The 20,542-nt window shown below is 48.2% G+C and overlaps 7 protein-coding genes across 7 annotated transcripts; 5 read left to right on the top strand and 2 right to left on the bottom strand.

Annotated features, from left to right (window-relative positions):
- Window positions 1–1,857: 1,857 nt before the first annotated feature.
- N7479_000149 (cation:proton antiporter) lies at window positions 1,858–3,728 on the top strand (the record flags this gene model as incomplete). The annotated part of the gene is made up of 7 exons (XM_057247847.1): window positions 1,858–1,894; window positions 1,954–2,160; window positions 2,233–2,358; window positions 2,409–2,459; window positions 2,510–2,630; window positions 2,695–3,226; window positions 3,285–3,728. The coding sequence occupies 7 exons, from the start codon at window positions 1,858–1,860 to the stop codon at window positions 3,726–3,728; spliced, it is 1,518 nt and encodes a 505-aa protein (XP_057112279.1).
- A 622-nt stretch (window positions 3,729–4,350) lies between these two features.
- N7479_000148 (uncharacterized protein) lies at window positions 4,351–5,906 on the top strand (the record flags this gene model as incomplete). Its single annotated transcript, XM_057247846.1, has 2 exons — window positions 4,351–4,631; window positions 4,703–5,906. 2 exons carry the CDS (start codon window positions 4,351–4,353, stop codon window positions 5,904–5,906), a joined length of 1,485 nt encoding a protein of 494 aa, XP_057112278.1.
- Window positions 5,907–6,001: 95 nt separating this feature from the next.
- N7479_000147 (FAD-binding oxidoreductase) lies at window positions 6,002–7,807 on the bottom strand (the record flags this gene model as incomplete). The annotated part of the gene is made up of 6 exons (XM_057247845.1): window positions 6,002–6,297; window positions 6,347–6,552; window positions 6,608–6,941; window positions 7,003–7,093; window positions 7,149–7,545; window positions 7,596–7,807. The coding sequence occupies 6 exons, from the start codon at window positions 7,805–7,807 to the stop codon at window positions 6,002–6,004; spliced, it is 1,536 nt and encodes a 511-aa protein (XP_057112277.1).
- A 1,409-nt stretch (window positions 7,808–9,216) lies between these two features.
- N7479_000146 (uncharacterized protein) lies at window positions 9,217–11,004 on the top strand (the record flags this gene model as incomplete). The annotated part of the gene is made up of 4 exons (XM_057247844.1): window positions 9,217–9,318; window positions 9,399–9,506; window positions 9,576–9,662; window positions 9,808–11,004. The coding sequence occupies 4 exons, from the start codon at window positions 9,217–9,219 to the stop codon at window positions 11,002–11,004; spliced, it is 1,494 nt and encodes a 497-aa protein (XP_057112276.1).
- Window positions 11,005–12,038: 1,034 nt separating this feature from the next.
- On the top strand, window positions 12,039–13,742 carry N7479_000145 (elongation of very long chain fatty acids protein; the record flags this gene model as incomplete). The annotated part of the gene is made up of 2 exons (XM_057247843.1): window positions 12,039–12,827; window positions 12,897–13,742. 2 exons carry the CDS (start codon window positions 12,039–12,041, stop codon window positions 13,740–13,742), a joined length of 1,635 nt encoding a protein of 544 aa, XP_057112275.1.
- Window positions 13,743–14,626: 884 nt separating this feature from the next.
- Window positions 14,627–17,959, top strand: N7479_000144 (glycoside hydrolase family 35 protein; the record flags this gene model as incomplete). Its single annotated transcript, XM_057247842.1, has 5 exons — window positions 14,627–15,463; window positions 15,544–16,540; window positions 16,594–16,887; window positions 16,945–17,104; window positions 17,161–17,959. 5 exons carry the CDS (start codon window positions 14,627–14,629, stop codon window positions 17,957–17,959), a joined length of 3,087 nt encoding a protein of 1,028 aa, XP_057112274.1.
- Window positions 17,960–18,196: 237 nt separating this feature from the next.
- Window positions 18,197–19,775, bottom strand: N7479_000143 (putative MFS transporter; the record flags this gene model as incomplete). Its single annotated transcript, XM_057247841.1, has 2 exons — window positions 18,197–18,363; window positions 18,422–19,775. 2 exons carry the CDS (start codon window positions 19,773–19,775, stop codon window positions 18,197–18,199), a joined length of 1,521 nt encoding a protein of 506 aa, XP_057112273.1.
- Window positions 19,776–20,542: the final 767 nt, after the last annotated feature.

Below are 20,542 nucleotides of genomic sequence, written 5' to 3'. Positions count from 1 at the left end.
TTTTTGGGGCACTTTCGTCTTATGTGAAGGGTCCAAAGCGACTCCTGAAAGACAAAGAACCGCCACGAAAGATAGTGCAAAAGACACAGCGGACGCTAGAATGTTCCCATTCGATAACCGTTTTGGGAAAGTCCCCGATGTCTTTGTATAGAATAATTAATTGTGCCCAGATTTGAGGATAGTGAAGCTCGACGTGAACAGTAGGAAATGCGAAATTCTTTAGAGGAATAAGAGCGAATATTCAAAGATAATGTACAACAAACAGCCCAACAGCCGCAAGGTGGGGGTTAAAGCACTGCCCTCAAGATGAGACGCTCTAACAAAGAAGCGCTTCGCCATGCAGTAGACTCGGCGTCAATGAAATTCCATATACGCAGTACTACTCCGATCACTTTGAATGACAAATTTACCCTTCAAAGAAATAACCTTGGAATCAATCCCACAAATAATTATTAAGATATACGGAGTACAAACTCTTGAAGCTTCAAATCCGCGAGGCTCTGAGATGCTATTTTTACTACACTTGCGCTAATCTGGGGCCACGTAGGATCAACACAAGCCCTAACTGTTTTTCGTTTAGCTCCCCGGCGGGCCCGGGGGCAGTTCGTAGGTTGTCGGACTTCCATTTTATGGGGGATTTTATTATTGGATTAATGATTTGACGCCGACGCTGATAGGAGTTGCATGTGCATCTAAATGGGGTAGCCAATAGTAAGTGCCCATATTTGAGAAGGATTCGAATAAAATCGCGAGTACAGCTCCCATTTTCCACTTTCGGTGCCGTATGATCTACATAAAATTATCCAAATGGCCCATAGACGAACTATCAGGCTAGAAACTATTCATATTTAATATTACCCGAACATATCGGTGTAGTATATGAACTGCATAGAACCAGTAGACGTCCAGGTTGAGAGCGCAGTAAGGACCACGACGCAGCTAAAATTAGATCCAATGACTAACCCAAGGATATTGGACCTACATATTTAGGTATGATGTACTTCGTTCTCCGTACAGTGATCATGTCCTAATCCTGCATGAGATATCCTACTCCATTGGTCGCATAGAATAATTTTAAAGCTGTGATGTCTTGATCCATGTTCCTAATTTCAATAGGATAGTATCGATTGGATAACTATTTGGTACTATATATGCACCGCCAACATCATCATAAAAATCATTCTACTAATTGTGAGACAGTCTTCATGTTCTGTAATGATGTTGGATGGATCCATCACATCGGAGGGTGAGATGTGACAGCCAGCCAACGTTGCCGCCCACTAAGCGACCCTGGCTCACTGAGCAACCTCAGCACCGCTTACGGAGTACATTAATTTGTTACTAGGAAGAACATTCAATTTCCTTGCAACTTCTTCTTACGTGTATACTATAGGTCTCGATCACCTCGCCGGAAGTGGAAGTAATTCACCTAAAATGCTCACAAATGCGTAAAATAGAAAAAAAAAAAGTGAGGCTTGTCTCTTCCCTTCGACAACTCTCCTCCTCTCTGACTCTTTCGTCTAGAATTAACCTATAATAATGCCATTCGAGGAATTGTTTGGCTCTCACGGGGCTTCTAGGTAGGTATCCAGAAGTAACTATGATGATGTAATGAGTGATTGTACCCGCGGGTGGACTTCGGGGCCTCGGGGGCAGAGATGAGATGAGTAATGTTTTCTGTTTCTGGTAATCCAATGTCTTTAAATCCACTCTGGAGGTCATGCCCAGACTGCCTAGACTTGAAGAACCAACCCCCGGTTTTCTTCACATTTAACAAGTGTGCACTCTTAAGTGCTAGCATTCCCTTGTTATTCTTGTCAACCTTGTAACCTACAAGATTGAAGACAAACCCCTAGTATGGCCGGTGGCTTCCTCCCATATCACGAACCGGGAAGTATGTACCCAAGCATATTCCAATCGATCTCTGCTCATTCCCTCACTGATCAAATGCAGCTGTCGAGATCCTCATCATTGTTTCTTTCTTCTTTTTCCTTTCCCTTGCAAAATGGGTCTCCGCCAAGGTAATTCAGGCCGGAATTATAGGCCAAATCGCCGTCGGCATCATCTACGGTGTACCGTTGGCCAATATCCTTGAACATAACTGGCAAGAGACATTTCTCACCTTAGGATATGTCGGCCTGATTCTGATCATTTTCGAAGGTAAGCGTGAAAACATTTTCGTAACTTCTTGGCTGCTTGGCTTCTTTTGGATACTGATGTCATCCATTCTAGGCGGTCTTGGCACTCGTGTCGATCTTCTTAAACAGAATTTCGTTTTGAGCATGATAGGCGCAGCAACTGGCGTCTTATTTCCTATCGGTCTTTCATACCCTTTGCTCTATCTTGGTTTTGGATATGGTTGGTTTTATTTGCCCAATGCCTATAGTCAAAAGGTTAACATGGGCCAGGTGCGGTTGAGACCTTCATCATTGGCGCGTCGCTTTCCGCTACTTCACTGGGTAAACTATCCTCACTGATTGTGCATTTTTCAACTGCTAATGAATATTAGGGACCACATTTGCTGTGATCAGCTCTGCATCAGGTTCGGTCAATCTCGCCGACACCCGAGTAGGCTCAATTCTGGTGAGCGCTGCAGTCATTGACGATGTTGTCGGACTTGTTATGTTAAGGTGTGTCAATTATTTAAACCGGAGTAATATGGGTGGTTGATCATCGAGCTGACTGGCTGCATAGTGTCATTGCCGACTTGGGCAAAATTTCTGGGGGCGATGTCAATCTCGGCTGGCTTATTGGGCGTCCCATAGTGGCATCGATAGCTATGGCTGTTGTAACGCCCATCGTCACCAAATGGGTCTTTGCACCTTTTTTCCGAACATTCATTGAATACCACTTTGCGCAATTCGACCATATCTCCAACATCATCCTTATGACCCTTGTTCTTTCGGCATTCATTGCCATCGCTGGATTTGCTGGTACATCAGTCCTGTTTGGTGCCTTTCTGGCAGGTGTATTTATCACATACCTACCGAGCAAGCACCCCGAAGGACCATTTGTTGTCATGAGCCGCGAAGAAGGCGAGCGCGAAGCGGATAAAAGTCCCACTTTTATCCATACCTTTGAGAAATATCTCTTAGGACCCCAACAGTATTTGATGGAGCCTTTATTCTTCTCAAGTATCGGATTCGCCATTCCATTCGTGCAGCTGTGGACAGGGAAACGAATTTGGAGAGGTGTGGTTTACACCCTCCTCATGGCATTCTCAAAGGTATGCAGATACCCTCAAAAGTCATTTTTCGGCAATTAAGTTAACAAATTCTATCTAGTGTGTGGTCGGAATCTGGGTCCCCATATGGCAACTCTTTGGGGGAAGTAAATCTCCCAACAAGGAGTCACATGGACAGCAGAAAAGACAGGGACAACCAGAAAATGAGGACAGCAACATAAGCCTCGAAGAAAAAAGCAAGCAAGAGAAGGGGAAACGGTGGAACGGGGCCTGGCTCGCTGCAGTACTTTTAGGATCTGCGATGGTAGCACGCGGTGAGATTGGGCTTTTGATCATCGAAATTGGACACAACGAAACTCCGTACGTTAGTGATGACGGTTTCATCACTGGCGTTTGGGCCATTCTTTTAAACACCATCATTGGCCCAGTTACCGTTGGTCTACTGGTTCGATTCCATGCGAAGAAGATTGAAGAGGGGGAATGGGGAGTACAGGAGGGTTCTATGCCTGTCTCGAACGAGGCTAATGGACATGGAGGGGTATAGACATTTTGTGATAATATGGCATGCCAGCAGGAATATGGCTGTACATAGCATGTGGATGCGCCTATAATAGAGTAGAGTTGATATATCTGATAAAAAAGAAATACCCTGAACAATGTGAGAACAAACCGTTGTTTAATGTGAGATGAGGGGTCTACGAGCAATCGATCATGTATAAATTCAAAGGCATATACTCCATAAGAATATGTATAGATGTATGTAGACAGGTGAACATATACAGAAAGCTTGTTTCTATGTACTCCATATGGATGCGTCGATGTGGCTTAGACGGCGAACGAGTCCATGTGGGCCGACCTAATAATACCCTGATATGATCAGGCAGCAGAGATTTGCACACCTTCTCTATTAGAATTGTAAAACGATATGAAAGAGTTGAACGGCTTCAAATAAATATTTTGTTTTAATACCTCTTTAATCTTTTTTTCTCTCTGTACCCTGTCCACTGTATCCGGGCGGACCTCTAGAATTAGTAAGCCTTGGCAATTTCCAATCTTGGAAAGTTGAATCCCCGCATTCCAAGGTTCCAACCGTTGAGAATATCCAAGAAGGGAAGTCTGTTGTTCTTTCCTATCAAAACTCTTGGAGTCATTTGAAGGAAGCTGCGATGGAGATGGAAGGTGATATTCGCACTTGCACTGATCACTCACATTCCAACCTGTCACTGCCTCGACCGGGAGGATATCAGACCACAGAAAAGCGCAGGTTATTACTGATTTATATCCATGGCTTCATGGGATCAGAAGCTAGCTTTCATGAACTTCCGTTACATGTTCATGATCTATTAACGGGCTCGCTGGCCGAGTCACACGTGGTGTACACCCGCATGTATCCCAGATACAAGTCTCAAGGCGAGATACAAACAGCAGTGGACCAATTCAGCGCTTGGTATGTGATCATAACAGGAGGTCTTTTGTTGCTAGATTGCTAGATACATATACTAATAGAGATAATTATAGGCTATCACCACATGAGGCAGATGACCTGGATGTCATCTTGCTAGGACATAGTCTCGGTGGAATCCTAGCTGCAGACGTTGCTCGCTTACAACAAGGTGGGCAATCAAAGCATCGAATTTTGGGCATAGTGGGATTTGATGTCCCATTTCTGGGCATCCATCCCCGCGTAATACCAACAGGAACCATGGGCTCAATGCCCAGGAAAGACCCAGCAGCTGAAGAGAAGCTCGCGGGAGAACAAGAATCCATGGGCTTGGAGCCCGCCTTCAAAGCCACCCGTCCCAATCCTAACTTCGACCCACCATTTATGAACGACGTGCGTCTGGTTGATCGTGGCTTTCTCAAGGGTATTATGCATTTTGTCAATAAGAACACCGACAATCTCTCACGATCAATCTTCGATCGCATCGTATCACCCTTGAAATTTGCTGGTTGTGTCAATAATTACTCGGAACTTCGTCAGCGGTACCGTCACTTGATGGAGATGGAAGCTGCTGAGTCCAGTCCCTGGAGGGTACGATTTGTCAATTTCTATACTGCAAGCACCGGTCGCAAACCACAGAAATCCAAGACGAAAGCCGAAAAGAAAGCCGAAAAGAAAGCCGAAAAGTCTGCAAAGAGCGCCGAAAAGTCCGCAACTAAGATTGAAATTGACGTGGATAAATATGCAACGAAAGTCCATTCCGAGGAACACTCAGAGAAGCCAAATGATTCCGAGGAACCCGAAGTAACAACCTCCATGAGCGACATGGCAATAGAAAGAAAGCCCTTGAAGCCCGCCACTTCTAATTCTTCGCTGGCAACCGAAAAGGTCAACAATGACAAGGATGCTCCGCTGGCGGAACATACAAGTGCCGCATCGTCTATCTCAGCCTCAATCGACCAAATAGAGAGCCCGTCCCTCTCAGGGAGCGTTTCTCTCTCAACGGAGAGTGGCTCCATCGCAGCCATGGAGTCCTCAGACCCTTCTAATCAGCACCTTCGCAAGTTCATCCTCTTACCGTCACATCATTGGAAGTACAACGATAACTCCCATTGGGAGCCGATATTAATGGAGGACATGGACGAAGTCATGGCACATCAGTCTATGTTCATCCCGCACGGTGCAAACTACGACCACCTTGTTGGAGATAGCGTTGGGCTAATTGAACAATGGATTGAGAATGATCTTAGTCGACGATTTCTCCAAGAATATCTTGACTAATGACGTTTTGTTAATTTGTCTCGATCCCGCTTGTCATTTTCCAACTATGTAACTATAGATTTTTAATAGATTTTTCTCTTTTCTTTCACCATAAGCTAACCTCCAGTCACCCATGAGGCAGTCTTGGAAAGCAACCATCCGTCATTCTGCAGCTTTTGGAAAACACCCTTGGGGTCAATTTCCTTCGCAACCGATCTAAGCTTGCTCAAATTCTCAGATCCGTAGGCAGCCAGCGGGTCCTGGTCTCGTGAACAATAGTTCGAATACTTGAAATCAAGGTAAGTTCCATTCTTTTTCGCAACGGCTTCGGCCTGGTCGATGATTTTGCGACCCGCAGCCCGCATAGTGGCCTCATCCTCGGGGTGGAACCAATCCAACAAAACCAGGAGCCCTAGCCAGAGTTAGTGAGCTGGGAATCTTATTTTAGTTCATATACATACACTGCTGTGGCTCCGCTTTGAGGCTTAGAGGATTGCCCCCTTGTTTATCGCAAGCTCTGGAAGCGCTGGATGAAATAGGCTGAATGCTCAGGATGATTCGAGCCCCAGGAACACTTTTAACTACTTGCAGTTGCTGTAGGCGACATGCTTCGGTGGCATTGTAGACTTCCAGATCGGGAAGACTTGCCATTACTCGCACCTCATGGCTAGTCAAGAAAAGCTTAGTGGATAAATTGGTAAAAGCACCGGGACAAGCAATACCTCTTAGGCTCGGTCGCAGTGAACCTCTCAAAGTCATTGACAAGCTCAAAGACTGTCGAGGCTTTAGACGGCACCACCTGGGTTACACACTCAATCTTATCAAAAGAGTCGAAGACAGCTGGTTTCTCCTCAACAGGGTCGGCATAAAGGAAAATAAAGAGTGTAAAATCCTCCATAAAGTGGCAAATGATATTGGCCTTAGAGTCCTTTTCGCTTGCTTCGTGATAATCCATGATAGATTTGAGGAGATTTGCATTTTCTCCAGGTGCGTACATTACTCCTTCACACCATATTTTGTTGGGAAGTGTCGACATGGTGACTTTTGTTACGATACCTATTGCAACAATAGGGGATTAGAACAGAGAAACATGTTATTTGAATCGAGATAGCCTTACCAAAATTAGGACCTCCGCCTTTCAAAGCCCAGAAGAGGTCCTTGTTGCTAGTCGCGTTGACCTTGACAACTGTCGAGTCTGCTAAAACCATCTTCGGCACAATCAGCATTCGTTACCGGCACAAAGAAGGTTCATTCGCCATTTACCTCATATTCCACAACACCGTGGCAACTCAATCCACGCTCGCTATTCTGAAATGCCAGGCCTCCCCCAAGAAGCAGGCCGGCCACACCCACGGAGGACTGACGTCCTCCAGTCACTGTGAGTCCATACTCTTCGAGGGCTTTGTAGACGTCAAACCAGGTTTGACCGACTCCAAAATCCGCCGTCAGGCGATCTTCGGAGACATTAATAGTGTTGAACCGCTTCATCAAGATAACCACACCGCCATTGTTACTCGTGAACCCTGGGTTGTGAAGATGGCCGCCGCTGCGGACGGAGAACTTGATGTTGAGGACTTGACAGAGTGCAAGAACTTTGCCCACATCCTGAGGAGTTTGAGGGGTAACAATAATACCAGGAGTGAGCTGACAGTTTGTAGACCTTTTGATAGGAAATTAGATGTGCGCAATATAGAAGATGGGATTCGGTACCAAGTTGTTTCCTTCTGCTCAGAGAAATTGATATCGCTTTGTACTGCAGCATCATCTCCAAATACAGCAGTGAATATTTTCTCTGCTGTATTCAAGCGCCAAGTAGCCTTGCCGGCGTCGCTTAGGGCAAGGAACTGAGTGAGTACTGTTTCGGCATCGAGATTCGTTTCTGGAAGCTGAAGAATTGCCAGCAGATTCGAAATATTCGTCATCTTGAATAGCGATCACAATTGAACTTTGGATTCTTCTTTGGAGAGGCACATTCTCTGAACGCTTTAATAATCGACAAATGCCAGGATTTCCCGGGATCAACACTAGGAGAACCGGGTCGTCTCGGCTGGACACCGTGCGTCCTGGTTTTTGTGAACTCAATAGCTTTCTAATACACATATAATAAGTGGATCTTATTGCATACTATGGGGAAACGTGCAGTGGTTTACATGATACATCAAAGATCTGTACGGAGGAACTAGTTAGTTAGTACATGCTGCTACAACGAAAGGAGATATGTCGGAGCCGAGCGCTGTATCGGATGCCATTACGGAGTATAGTCTACAGGGTGAGACTTGGTGTGTAATGGAAAATAGAGGTGGACGATAGCCTAATAGTGAGCAGATACCGCGCAAGTGGAGATTGAAAAACCGCAAAGGATTGAAAAAGGAGTGATTTTATCAAGTGAGCCAAATAAATGGGAAACAATTATGGCTTCAGGAACAGTCATGGCTTCGCCGACTAAATCCGAGAGGAACTTAGGATAGAGAGGTATAGACAAGGCTACTCCGTAGTGAGGGAGACGATGATCCAATGAACCTGTGAATATACATAATAATATTTTCACACAATTCTACTCTATATTGTCCAAATCATTGAACTATAAAGTAATAAAGCTAAGACTTTTGAGGTCACAGGTCCAAATCTCCACTAGATACGTACTTTGTATACGTACTATCTCCCATTAGACCATCTTCCAGGAAATCACTGAACTGCGGGACCCGTGTTTCGAAACCCGACCAATAAAATTCAAATATGCACGTGACTTCTCAAAAGCGTAAGTCCAATCAAGCATAGGAAAAGGGCCCGCTTTTGGATACTCTCAATATGAGAGATCGAAAGAAAAAAAATATGTCGCTTCTCTTTGATTGAGCGTGTCATCCTTAGTGCAGGGGCCATGCTAATCTTCTCTGTATATATTCATTTGACCATATGCCCCGAAGGGCGCAATACTTATTCGTTCAGTTCATTATAACCACACTTTGGTGCAGAAATGTACCGCCTACCTGTTTAGTCAGATACATGGCGGGGACGTCTGATGGTAGAATCTGACAGCCGTCTACTTGTTGACAATCAAATCCATGATTACTTTTAAAGTCGTGAAGGAACTTGATTGGATATGCCTTCCTAGAATCTTCAATGATCATTCATTCACTTTATTGTACGGAGTACAGCATATAAGATTCTGCAGAACAAGCTTGTATACGGAGTAGTACCCACTTAGTTGGCTATGTAAATCAATTACTAGATTAAGCCCACACGTGACTAAGTGGGGATATCGGCATCACGCTTCCCCAACCACTTAGCAACTGTCGTCCCCGCACTCCCGAGGTCTGCAGCATACAGCATAATGAGTGGTTTACGCAATACCATGAAGGGTGGTTGGCACCCGGAAGGCAAGGGGGGTGGAAAGGAGAGCTGGCGTGGTGATTTTAAAGGTGTTAACCAAGTGGTAAGCCGAACTTGTCCCTTGCCCCTCTGGGACTCGCGCAACTTGGATGGCCATTGATGCTGACATACACTTGGTATTAGGCTGGGTGGATGGGAAAGGGCAAGGAAACTGACTCCTCTGGCTCTGGTTCTGGACAGACGTCTGGCCAAACCTCTGAGTCACAAGGGGGAGGTATCAGAAACTCCGTGGTAAGCTCCCCGCTCAACCCTCTCGGACTCCCGTCTCGGCCATTGATGCTGACTTATACTTGCTATTAGTCTGGGTGGATGGCAAAGGGCAAGGAAGGTGAATCCTCTAGCTCTAAACAGGGCTCCTCGTCATCAGGGGGTATCAGGGGCCATGTGGTGAGCTACCCCTTCTGAAGGTTCACGACTCGGCCATTAATATTAACCTTTGCACGCTTTTAGGCTGGCTGGATGGGAAAGGGCAATGATTCCAGCTCTTCCAATCGCGCTGATCACGTCTCAATGCCATTGTCAGCCCTAAAAGACCCATCTTCCTTCGGCCCCCCCTCCCAAACATGTCAATTACCATGGAGCAGCCGCGGTGCCGAATCAGACAACGCCTGACCGCCATGGTCTGGGAGCTCCATTGTCCCAGGATCAGATAAAAGCCCAGGAATCCTATCAACGAGAAGTAGCTGAAGCAGAGGAGGAACAGTTGGAAAAGCCCGCCCCGCCTCCGATCCCGTATCGCGTCGACACAAGCGGTCTTTCTACAAACCATCTCCCTCCACCACCAGTGCGGCGGGTGGACTCGGCAAGTTCTGCCTCCACAATCTCAATCTCAAAATCAAAACCACCAAAGCCTCCACCACGGCTTCCTGCCCGCAATGGATCCCCCAGCTCTGACACGCCCCCGGCTTATTCACCTGCGCCAGTAATCTCCCACGATTATATCAACCAAGATGCCACGTCCCGCCTAGCAAGCGCGGGTGTCTCGGTTCCTGGATTTGGGATCGGTCAGGAGAAATCTCCGTCGCCTGCACATACGCCTGTCAATGAACTGCAGTCACGATTCTCTCAGATGAACACCTCGGGATCTCCATCGATACCCACCCGCCCTGCTCAGCCCTCGACTAACATCGGGCCGCAGCATGCAAGCAGCAAATCTTCTCTCCAGAGCTTCCGCGAGCAGCACGCAGGCACCATTGAGTCAGGAAAACAGAAATATGGTGACTTCCGTGAGCGTCACGCGGACTCAATCGATTCAGGCAAACAGAAGCTGGGTGGTTACGCGTCGCGATTCACTGGGTCTTCTCCAGCAGCACCTAGCCCACCCGCCCGGACCGCGTCTAATCATTCTAGTATGAACTTGGAACCGGCGGAGCCCGCGCGGGGCACATCATCCGTGCAAGATTTCCGTGAACGCCATGCCGACAAGATCGAGATGGGTAAAGAGAAGTGGGGTGGAGTCACATCGCGCTTTAACACATTTGTGGAGGAGCGCAAGTTCTCCGCCGATGCCAACAAACGAATTCCTCGCCCGCCTGCTCGTCCCATCTCCATGGCCAAGCCAAACCCTCCAGCGTCACCTACAGAGCCCGATATCCAGACTCAAGCCCAACGCAAGAAGGCCCCTCCGCCTCCACCCAAGCGGGCTGAATTTCGTGCATCTCCTGTTGACGCTTCATCCCCATCACTTCCGGGGCCCCCTCCCATTCCTCATGGTACCAAGCCCCGTTAACTGTACTTTTAATTGTGTATATGTGTATGTTGTGCATTCCTGGCGTTGATGGATGTTTTTACTTACAACATAAGGGGGATTGAATTCAAACAACTTGTCTTGGTACCAATATTCTACCCAGTACGATGTACAATAATTGTACGTCATAGTCCTCTTCTAGAACGGTCCCCTGGTGTCATTTGCAAGGTACTCAAGGTACTGAGTACAATATGACCGAGGCTGCATGTGATCCAATTAGTCGGCTGTTTTATATCTGATTGCATCTCCCACTTGTTGGGATTATAATACCTCAAATATCCCAACGGGTATCTGATCCCTGCGATTTTCTTCCAAGGCTTCAAGGTTACTTTGTCAATTTAACCTTCCATGGCCAAAACCTTGGTTTGGAATGTTCCGAGGAACTCGGAACCTTACTTTGTCCAGATGACTCAGCAGTTTTTTTTTTCCCTCAGCCCGGGCACCTTGCAGGTTTCTAGGCAGGGTTGTGCAAGGGCCTACCTACGCCCTACTTTGTAGAGATATCATACCAAGCCCAAACACGGAGTTGTCCAGAGTTTCGGTTTTTTTCGAAATAAAAAAAAACAAACTTGGAAAATTACACTAATTATTGACAGTGCTATATTCACTACAGTTCGCCAATTCTTGTCTGGAGTTAGAAAAAGAGCTAACCCTCAGATGTTCTACTATTCCAAACATATACGATATACGGAGTACCAAGTACTATATACAACATTCAAAATATGACCGTTTTAGGTAAGTGGCGATAAATATAGAACCTCGGCTCATTTGATGGCCAAGCCTTGGAATTCCCAACAAACTAAACGCGGGCGGATCGAGATCGTCCAGCCCTAGAGGGTTGTTGAGAAATTTAAGGGCAAGTTATCTAGTGGATCCACTGGACTTCAACGTCTTTTTTTTTTCTTCCTTCTTTCTTTCATTCTTCAGAAATTGCATATCATCTCTTATAGTCTTTTTTTTCTTATCACATTCCTCGTGTGACGCGTTGAATTGAACGATTCCGCGCGGCGATCATCATGCACGACTTCACCGTGCCCACCAAATTTGGCCAGGCGATTGTTCGCATTGCCTTCCCTCCCGCCTCGCTCCTCGCCTTCCCCCCTAAAGAACTTCCAGTGACCATCCCCGCGCCTCACATCGATTCGCCGACATGGAAACAGCCCTTCAACATCCCGAATGATCTATACACCAAGGTCCTGGACGTCCGACTACCAATCACAATCGCCAGTGTCTACGCGATCACTGTGATCCTGATCAATCGCATCAACAAGAGTCGCGGATATAAGCCATATGCGTTCAGCAACACCCGCTTGTTTAAGCTGTTCGTTGTTCTCCATAATGTCTTCCTAGCCGTGTACTCCGCATGGACCTTCGTGGGCATGTTCCAGGCCTTCAGCGGCTCTTTCCCGGACAGCGACGATCCCCACGGAGTGGTTGGACTTGTGGATTCCCTATGCAAGATCAACGGACCCCGCGGTTACGGCAACGCCGCGATTTACAGCCCCATCACTGACGAGTGGTCAATTCCCAACCCCGCCTTCCACCTTACCAATGGCATGCCAGACCCCACAGATGCTGGTCGTCTGTGGAACCGGGGCTTGGCTTACTTTGGCTGGTTCTTTTATCTGTCCAAGTTCTACGAGGTTGTCGACACCGCCATCATCCTTGCCAAGGGCAAGAAGAGCTCCACTCTGCAGACTTACCACCATGCGGGAGCTATGATGTGCATGTGGGCTGGTATCCGCTACATGGCAGCTCCGATCTGGATCTTCTGTCTCGTTAACTCGGCCATTCACGCTATGATGGTAAGTCGGACAATCGCATTGTTTTGGATTTGTTAAGTGAAGTCACTAATTTTTCCCCCTTCACTTTAGTACACCTACTATACCATCACTGCTCTCCGCATTCGTGTCCCTAATGCTATCAAGCGCAGCTTGACCACCATGCAAATCACCCAGTTCGTCTTCGGAACCAACATGGCCGCTGCCTATCTATTCGTCCACTACACTGTCCCCTACCCATCTGGTAGCGCCGCCCTGCAACAGCTGAACAATGCCGCTTCCGCCGCCGCCTCTGCCACCGCCGAGGTTGGTTCGATCTCTTGGTTGAAGAAGCTTGCATTCCGGGCTGCAGGCGCAGAAGGAATTGCCGAGAACGTGGGCAATACTTTCAACGCCGCCCCTGTCCAGCAGACTGGCTACACCCAGCAAATGGTGACCTGTGCGGACACCACCGGACAGGGATTCGCCATCTGGCTGAACGTCTTCTACCTCCTTCCCCTCACCTACCTCTTCGCGCGCTTCTTCGTCCGCTCCTACCTGAACCGCAAGGACTCAGGAGTGAAACAGCCCACGCACATGGAGGCCGCTGAGAAGGCCGGGATGGATGCTTTGAAGAGTCTGAGCCGTGAGATCCGCAAGGCCGCCATTGAGGGCGAGACCAGCGAGGTTACCACCGATGATGAAGTCATCAAATCTCAGGCACAGAAGATCGTTGATAAAGTCACCACTCCTGACTCGCCGATCCGTACCCGCTCGGCTGCTGCTTCCAAGGCAAAGGCTGTCTCGGCGTCGGTCAATCGGTCGGATTCGGAAGAGGGCTTTGCTAAGGTCCCCACCAAGAAGGGAGCCAAGAAGCAAAAGATCGAAAAGGATTCTCCCTCCAGTAGCCCAAACCCAAATGGTGAGAATCCATTCGGAGTATTGGATAACAATGCTTAAAATGCAACTTTGGAAATGTTGGCATATTCCTATACAGCATAAATTTTGGAGTTTTTGGGGTTTTAAGAAATGATGCTCGGCTTGTTTCGGTGTGTTTCCCGTTCGGTCCTCCTTGGAAGTGGGCCTACACTCATTTTCCGGCCCGGTGTACATAATGTACATATCGGGTGGGATATCCGGGGAATCCCCGGACTATCTTCTCCCCGCAGCCTCGGCTTTCCGAGTTGTCATAGACCAGGTGGTGACTTGATGGGTGTGGCTTTACTTTTATAGCGTCTTCGAGTGTATTATTTTTACTAGCATATATTATTTTTTGTATAATTTTTTTTTACCCCTTTGCTTGTTCAATATGACAGATCGTTGCTTATTTATAACGTCCAGATATGATGATCATCCTGCCAAGTCATCTTGCCAAGCTTGTCTACGGTGATCTATTGCCACTCTAGACTTAATTCTTATTTCTCCTCCACATCCTCCACATCCTCCACATCCGGAGTAACCTCGATCAAACCCTGCAATCTGAATGGAGGAAAAATCTATGGGTTTATTTTCTCAAAGTGGCCCCGGTAGGTAAATCCGCCTTCTCATTCATACTTGCATCTCCGTACATCCTTGTACGTGCATGCGTACAAAGTACGTACATACATACAACCCATCGCGTTGTCCAGAAATGTGGGGTTTCTCCGTCTTTACCCCCGAAAATTCCGCAAATCCAGCGGACAAATGGGGAAATGAACATCCGGTAGCTTGCTTTGGACCCCTGTCAGACGCCGCATTCACTCGAAAATTCGAGGGCCGATGGGGAAACAGCTATAAATTGATCATGGCCATCCCAGCAATGCCCCAAATCATTCGCGCAGTCAACGAGCGGTCTACGGTCAAAGATGACGCGCATCTTCAATTGCTTGCTAGTCGCCCTAGCTTGTCTAGGAGCCGCAGTCGCAGCCAAAGCAGAAGACCAAGACACCAAATCATACGATCAAGCCGTCACACAATGGCCACTGCAAGATAATGGCCTCAACACTGTCGTGCAATGGGATCACTACAGCTTCCAAGTAAACGGTCAACGTATCTTCATCTTCTCCGGTGAATTCCACTACTGGCGTCTCCCCGTCCCGGCCCTGTGGCGTGACATCCTCGAGAAGATCAAAGCAGCCGGCTTCACAGCCTTCGCTTTCTATTCCAGCTGGGCGTACCACGCACCGAACAACGGAACAGTGGACTTCTCAACTGGAGCTCGTGATATCGTCCCCATCTTCGAGCTCGCTAAGGAATTGGGCCTGTACATCATCGTCCGCCCCGGCCCGTATGTCAACGCTGAAGCCAATGCTGGTGGCTTCCCGTTGTGGCTCACCACCGGTGAGTACGGTACCCTCCGTAATAATGATACTCGCTATACGAATGCTTGGACCCCGTACTTCAGCGAAGTGACCGAGATCACTAGCAACTACCAGGTGACTGATGGCCATAACTCCATCGTTTATCAGATCGAGAATGAGTATGGAATGCAATGGCTGGGTGATCCTTCCCTGCGGGTGCCAAATGAGACCGCCATTGAATACATGGAGCTGCTCAAGGCCAATGCTCGTAAGAATGGTATTACGGTGCCGCTCACCGTGAATGATCCTAATATGAACACGCACTCGTGGGGCAAGGACTGGTCTGTTGGAACTGATGTCGGTGGCAATGTTGATGTCCCTGGTGTGGACTCTTATCCTTCGGTATGTGCTGTTATAACCACTCCGAGAAATAATATGGGGGAAAGAAGAGAATGGGCAAAGCTAATTACCTTGTGTATCAGTGTTGGACCTGTGATCTCAGCCAGTGCACATCCACCAATGGCCCATACATCCCCTTCCAGGTCCTGGAATATCACGATTACTTCCAAGAATCCCAGCCTAATATGCCCGGTTTCATGCCCGAATTCCAGGGTGGCTCGTACAACCCCTGGGGTGGACCTGAAGGCGGCTGCCCTGAGGATATCGGTGACGACTTTGCCAACCTGTTCTACCGCTGGAACATTGGCCAGCGCGTGACCGCCATGTCCTTGTACATGATGTTTGGTGGTCAGAACCCCGGTGCTATGGCTGCACCAGTGACGGCTACCAGTTACGACTACTCGGCGCCCATCTCTGAGGATCGGTCTATCTGGTCGAAATATCATGAGACTAAGTTGCTGTCATTGTTCACTCGCGCTGCGAGGGATCTGACCATGACTGAGTTGCTTGGTAATGGAACGCAGTACACTGATAACCCCGCTGTGAGGGCTTATGAGCTCCGCAATCCGGAGACGAATGCTGCGTTCTATGCTACTTTCCATTCCAACACTTCCCTCTCGACGAACGAGCCCTTCCACTTGAAGGTTAACACTTCCGCTGGTGCTCTGACTGTCCCTAAATATGCCAACACTATTCGCTTGAATGGACGTCAGTCGAAAATCCTTGTGACCGACTTCACCTTCGGCTCGAAGACGCTGCTGTACTCCACTGCCGAGGTCCTGACATATACTGTCTTCGATAAACAGCCTACACTGGTTCTCTGGGTTCCGACTGGCGAGTCTGGCGAGTTCTCTATCAAGGGAGCCAAGAAGGGTTCTATCAAGAAGTGCCAGGGATGTTCGCGCGTCAAGTTCATCAAGGAACACGGTGGTCTGACCACCTCGTTCACTCAATCCGCTGGCACAACTGTTCTGGAATACGATAACGGTGTTAGAGTTATCGTTCTTGATAGATCGGCAGCTTATGACTTCTGGGCTCCTGCACTCACAAACGATCCATTTGTGCCGGAGACAGAGAGTGGTACGTTCTCTGTATTATCCTTCTCATGCTCAAAATACTAATCATCGCTACAGTTTTCGTCCAGGGCCCGTACCTCGTCCGCGATGCTAAGCTGTCTGGCCACAAGCTCGCGATCACCGGTGACGTCGTCAACGCAACCACAATAGAAATCTTTGCACCCAAGGGTGTCAACTCTGTGACCTGGAATGGAAAGAAGGTTAACATTCGTTCAACTGAGTACGGCAGTCTCAAGGGCTCGCTCAAGGCCCCGAAATCTATCAATCTGCCAACTTTGGGTTCGTGGAAATCGAACGACAGCCTGCCAGAGCGGTTCACAGATTATGATGATTCTGGTGTAGCCTGGGTTGGTAGGTTACTCACTGTTATGGGCATCACAAGGAAGAAGAAGTAGCTAATCTTCGCAGCCGCCGACCACATGACGACGCTCAACCCGAGGACCCCGACAAGTTTGCCTGTCCTTTACGCCGATCAATACGGATTCCACAACGGCGTCCGTCTGTGGCGTGGATATTTCAACGGAACCGCGACTGGGGCCTTCATCAACGTCCAAGGAGGATATGCATTGTAGGTTTCCACCATCACCACAACGAATCAACAGAACACTAACCTATTTCTTACAGCGGCTGGTCCGCCTGGCTGAACGGCGAATTCCTCACCTCCTACCTCGGCGCTGCCACAGCAGACCAAGCAAACCTAACCCTGTCCTTCACAAACGCAACTCTACACACCAGCAAGCCAAACGTGCTCCTAATCGTCCACGATGACACAGGCCACGACGAAACAACCGGCGCTCTCAACCCACGCGGGATCATGGACGCAAACCTTCTCGGCTCGGACTCGGGCTTTACGCACTGGCGTCTAGCCGGTACTGCCGGCGGCGAGTCAGACCTGGACCCCGTGCGCGGTGTGTACAATGAGGACGGACTATTCGCCGAACGTGTTGGATGGCATCTACCCGGTTTCGATGACTCGGCCTGGGGCAAGGAGAAATCCACTACCAAGGATAAGCATTCGACGACTTCTCTCCTTAGCTTCGAGGGCGCGACGGTTCGCTTCTTCCGTACTACCATTCCCCTTTCTATCCCTGCGCACACTGATGTGTCTATTTCGTTTGTTCTTTCCACGCCAGCTGGCGTAACGACGAAGTATCGCGCTCAGTTGTTTGTCAACGGTTACCAGTATGGACGGTACAATCCCTACATTGGAAACCAGGTTGTTTATCCTGTTCCTGCCGGTATTTTGGATTATACCGGAGAGAACACCATTGGTGTGGCGGTTTGGGCGCAGAGCGAGGAGGGCGCTACTATTGGAATTGACTGGCGGATTAACTACATTGCTGACAGTTCGTTGGATGTTGCTTCGATGGATACCAAGGCTTTGCGGCCCGAGTGGACTGAGGATAGAGTGAAGTATGCTTGAGTGCATTACTTAAAAGGTGTCGGTGGTGAAAGTCTTTTAGATCTAGCATTCAGTATACTCAACGTTATCATGAATTTCTTACATGGTCATTTTACGACACGAAATCGATCTATTACAATTCCTAGCTCAAGACATATTATAGCCAGATAGGTATCGGAAACAAGAATATTATGATCATGAGCCAAAATCCCTTGATAATTCTCACTGCATAAATCCCAAATATGAACTGATATAATCTTAAACCAAGAAGCGGAAACCACGGCGGCTTCCTACACCAGGAACAGCACCCTCGACCTCCTCGCCACGATCAAGCTTCTTATTGAGACGTACGAGCATAAACCGGAGCACTGTTGCAGAGACAATGGCGATAAAAGCAGTTGCGCAGTTGACAGACATGGCAGGAACTAGATGATAATTAGTTAAGACTGCTAGAAACAGAACCAACGGTAGAGAAACACGTACTGAATCTTGGAGCGTGGGAATTGGGATACATATAGCTAGCATAGATACTGCTGGCATTGCTAACACAGTTAATAGCAGCCAGAGCAGCGGCACGCTTCGCAGCCGGACGAGGCAGGGTATTTGAGATCCAGCCGAGAGCGACAACGTATCCGGAGTAGAAAGAAGGCACCATGAGCATCATCGCCACATATCGGGGTGCGGTTGTCGTGGTAGTAGCAGCAATGATGAAAGCCGCGACAGAAATGTATAGTGGTAGTGTGACGTGAAAGTACCGCTCTCCGGTGCGGTCTGCATGCCATGCGTTGGCAAAGGCGCAGATAACAGCTAGGCAGTAGGGCGGGGCTGTCAGTAGCAAAGTCTCGATGTTGCCGAATTGGAGTGTTTTGACGACTGTCGGGAAGAAGTTGGTGACTGAGGCGGAGGAGACAATACAGAGGATCATGAGCATCAAGATCCAGGTCTTGATATCTGCGAAGGCGAGCTTGGCTCCATGCAGGAAAGTCTGGTGCTCGCTGTCAACCCAGTCGTCTTCACCGATATCTTCTTCCAGACGCCACACGGCTAGTTGTTTCTCTTCTTCTGAAAGCCAGCTGGTGGTCCTCGGGAAATCAGGGAGAACAAAAATAGCAATAAAGGCAACCGCAATAGTGACAGCGCCTTCGATGATGAATAACCATCGCCAAGCGCGCAGTCCGAGCTTGTTGTCCATGTTACCAGTAATTCCTGCTGCGATCAGACCCGAGAAAGCACCCGAGAGCAAAGATCCAGAGTACAGCGCTGCGGTGCGGAAGCCCAGCTCCTTGCGGGTATACCAAACACTCAGGAAGTACAAGCAGCCTGGGAAGTAGGCAGCCTCGATGAAACCGAGGAAGAAGCGGATGACCACGAGACCGGCGTAGCTCTGGGCAGCAGCTGTAGCGGTGGAAATGATACCCCAGAGAATCATAGCAATAGGGAGGTAGAGGGATGGTTTTCCCAACTTGTTTAACATTAGGTTGGATGGGATCTGCATCAGCAGATAACCGACGAACAATATGCTGACGCAGGTCGCGAACTGATTGCCCACAAGACCCAAGTCTTCCTCGAGACCTGCTAGGCGAGCTGAGGCGATGTTATTTCTATCGAGGTAGTTAAGAATGTACATGATGATTATCATGGGTAGTAGACGGATGTCGATTTTGCGGACGAGAGCTTTCTCGGCTCTCGCGCGTTCTTCGGGCGTCAGGTTGGCAACGTAGGCCGGGGCTTCTTTCTGAGCGTTGGGCCTGTTGGCATTGGCGACTACTTCAACATTGTCGATGTGAGACTTATCGATATCTCCTCCAACTTCGATGTCTGTGTTTCTGGGAGACATCCTGGTGTGGTGTGTGTTTGTTCTTGCTGTTCCGGTGTGGGAAAGGAGCAACTATTAGGAAGATGGGAGAAGGAATGAAATAAGTAGCAGGGCCACGCCAGCTAACTCGATATGACAGTCTTAAACCAAAGTCGATAAGAAGATACCAAAGGAAGCAAGGGATATAAGAAGGGGGAGGAAGAGAAAAAAGGCACACGTGGGAAGTAAGACTCGGCGGTAAGTCGGGGCGAATTGCGAATTGCAAGTTCTGAATATTCTGTGTTCTGCAGGGGTGAGCTATGTGGCGTTGATTTCTCGTCGAGAGTAGGAGTAGTAACCGAGAGGTATCGGGTTATAAATGCTATACTAACCAACCAAATATCTTTCCCCACAGAAAACTTGAAAAAGACTGGGGTAATGTCAGACCCCGTTCGACCGATCATACCTTCGGTCACGGGCTTTTTGCGGGGGATAGTAGAAGTGACATAGGATTGGTTGCATTGAGGAAAGATCGTCTCCCTGCGTGGGGGTTCAAAAGCCCTATTACGATGCTTCTCGTATTTAAGCCTATTTAAAGGCTAACCCAGCCTAGATAGCACTCCGCGTGGGGGTGCCAGTACAATATGCGTGTTTTCTTTTCTGGCATTTCAACGCGATGGATATGTGGTTATTATTCACATTTGTATCTTTGTCTGGTTCTAGGCAAAAGTTAGGGCTATAAGAATCAATCCTAAAAGTGGTGGTAGATAGTAACTGATAGTATTCTACATTGTAGGCAGGATTTTATT

Source organism: Penicillium vulpinum (genome assembly GCF_028829585.1).
Source record: "Penicillium vulpinum strain IBT 29486 chromosome Unknown utg000001l_segment0_segment0, whole genome shotgun sequence".
Taxonomy (NCBI): Eukaryota; Fungi; Ascomycota; class Eurotiomycetes; order Eurotiales; family Aspergillaceae; genus Penicillium; species Penicillium vulpinum.
This window is presented reverse-complemented; position numbering and strand designations above follow the sequence as displayed.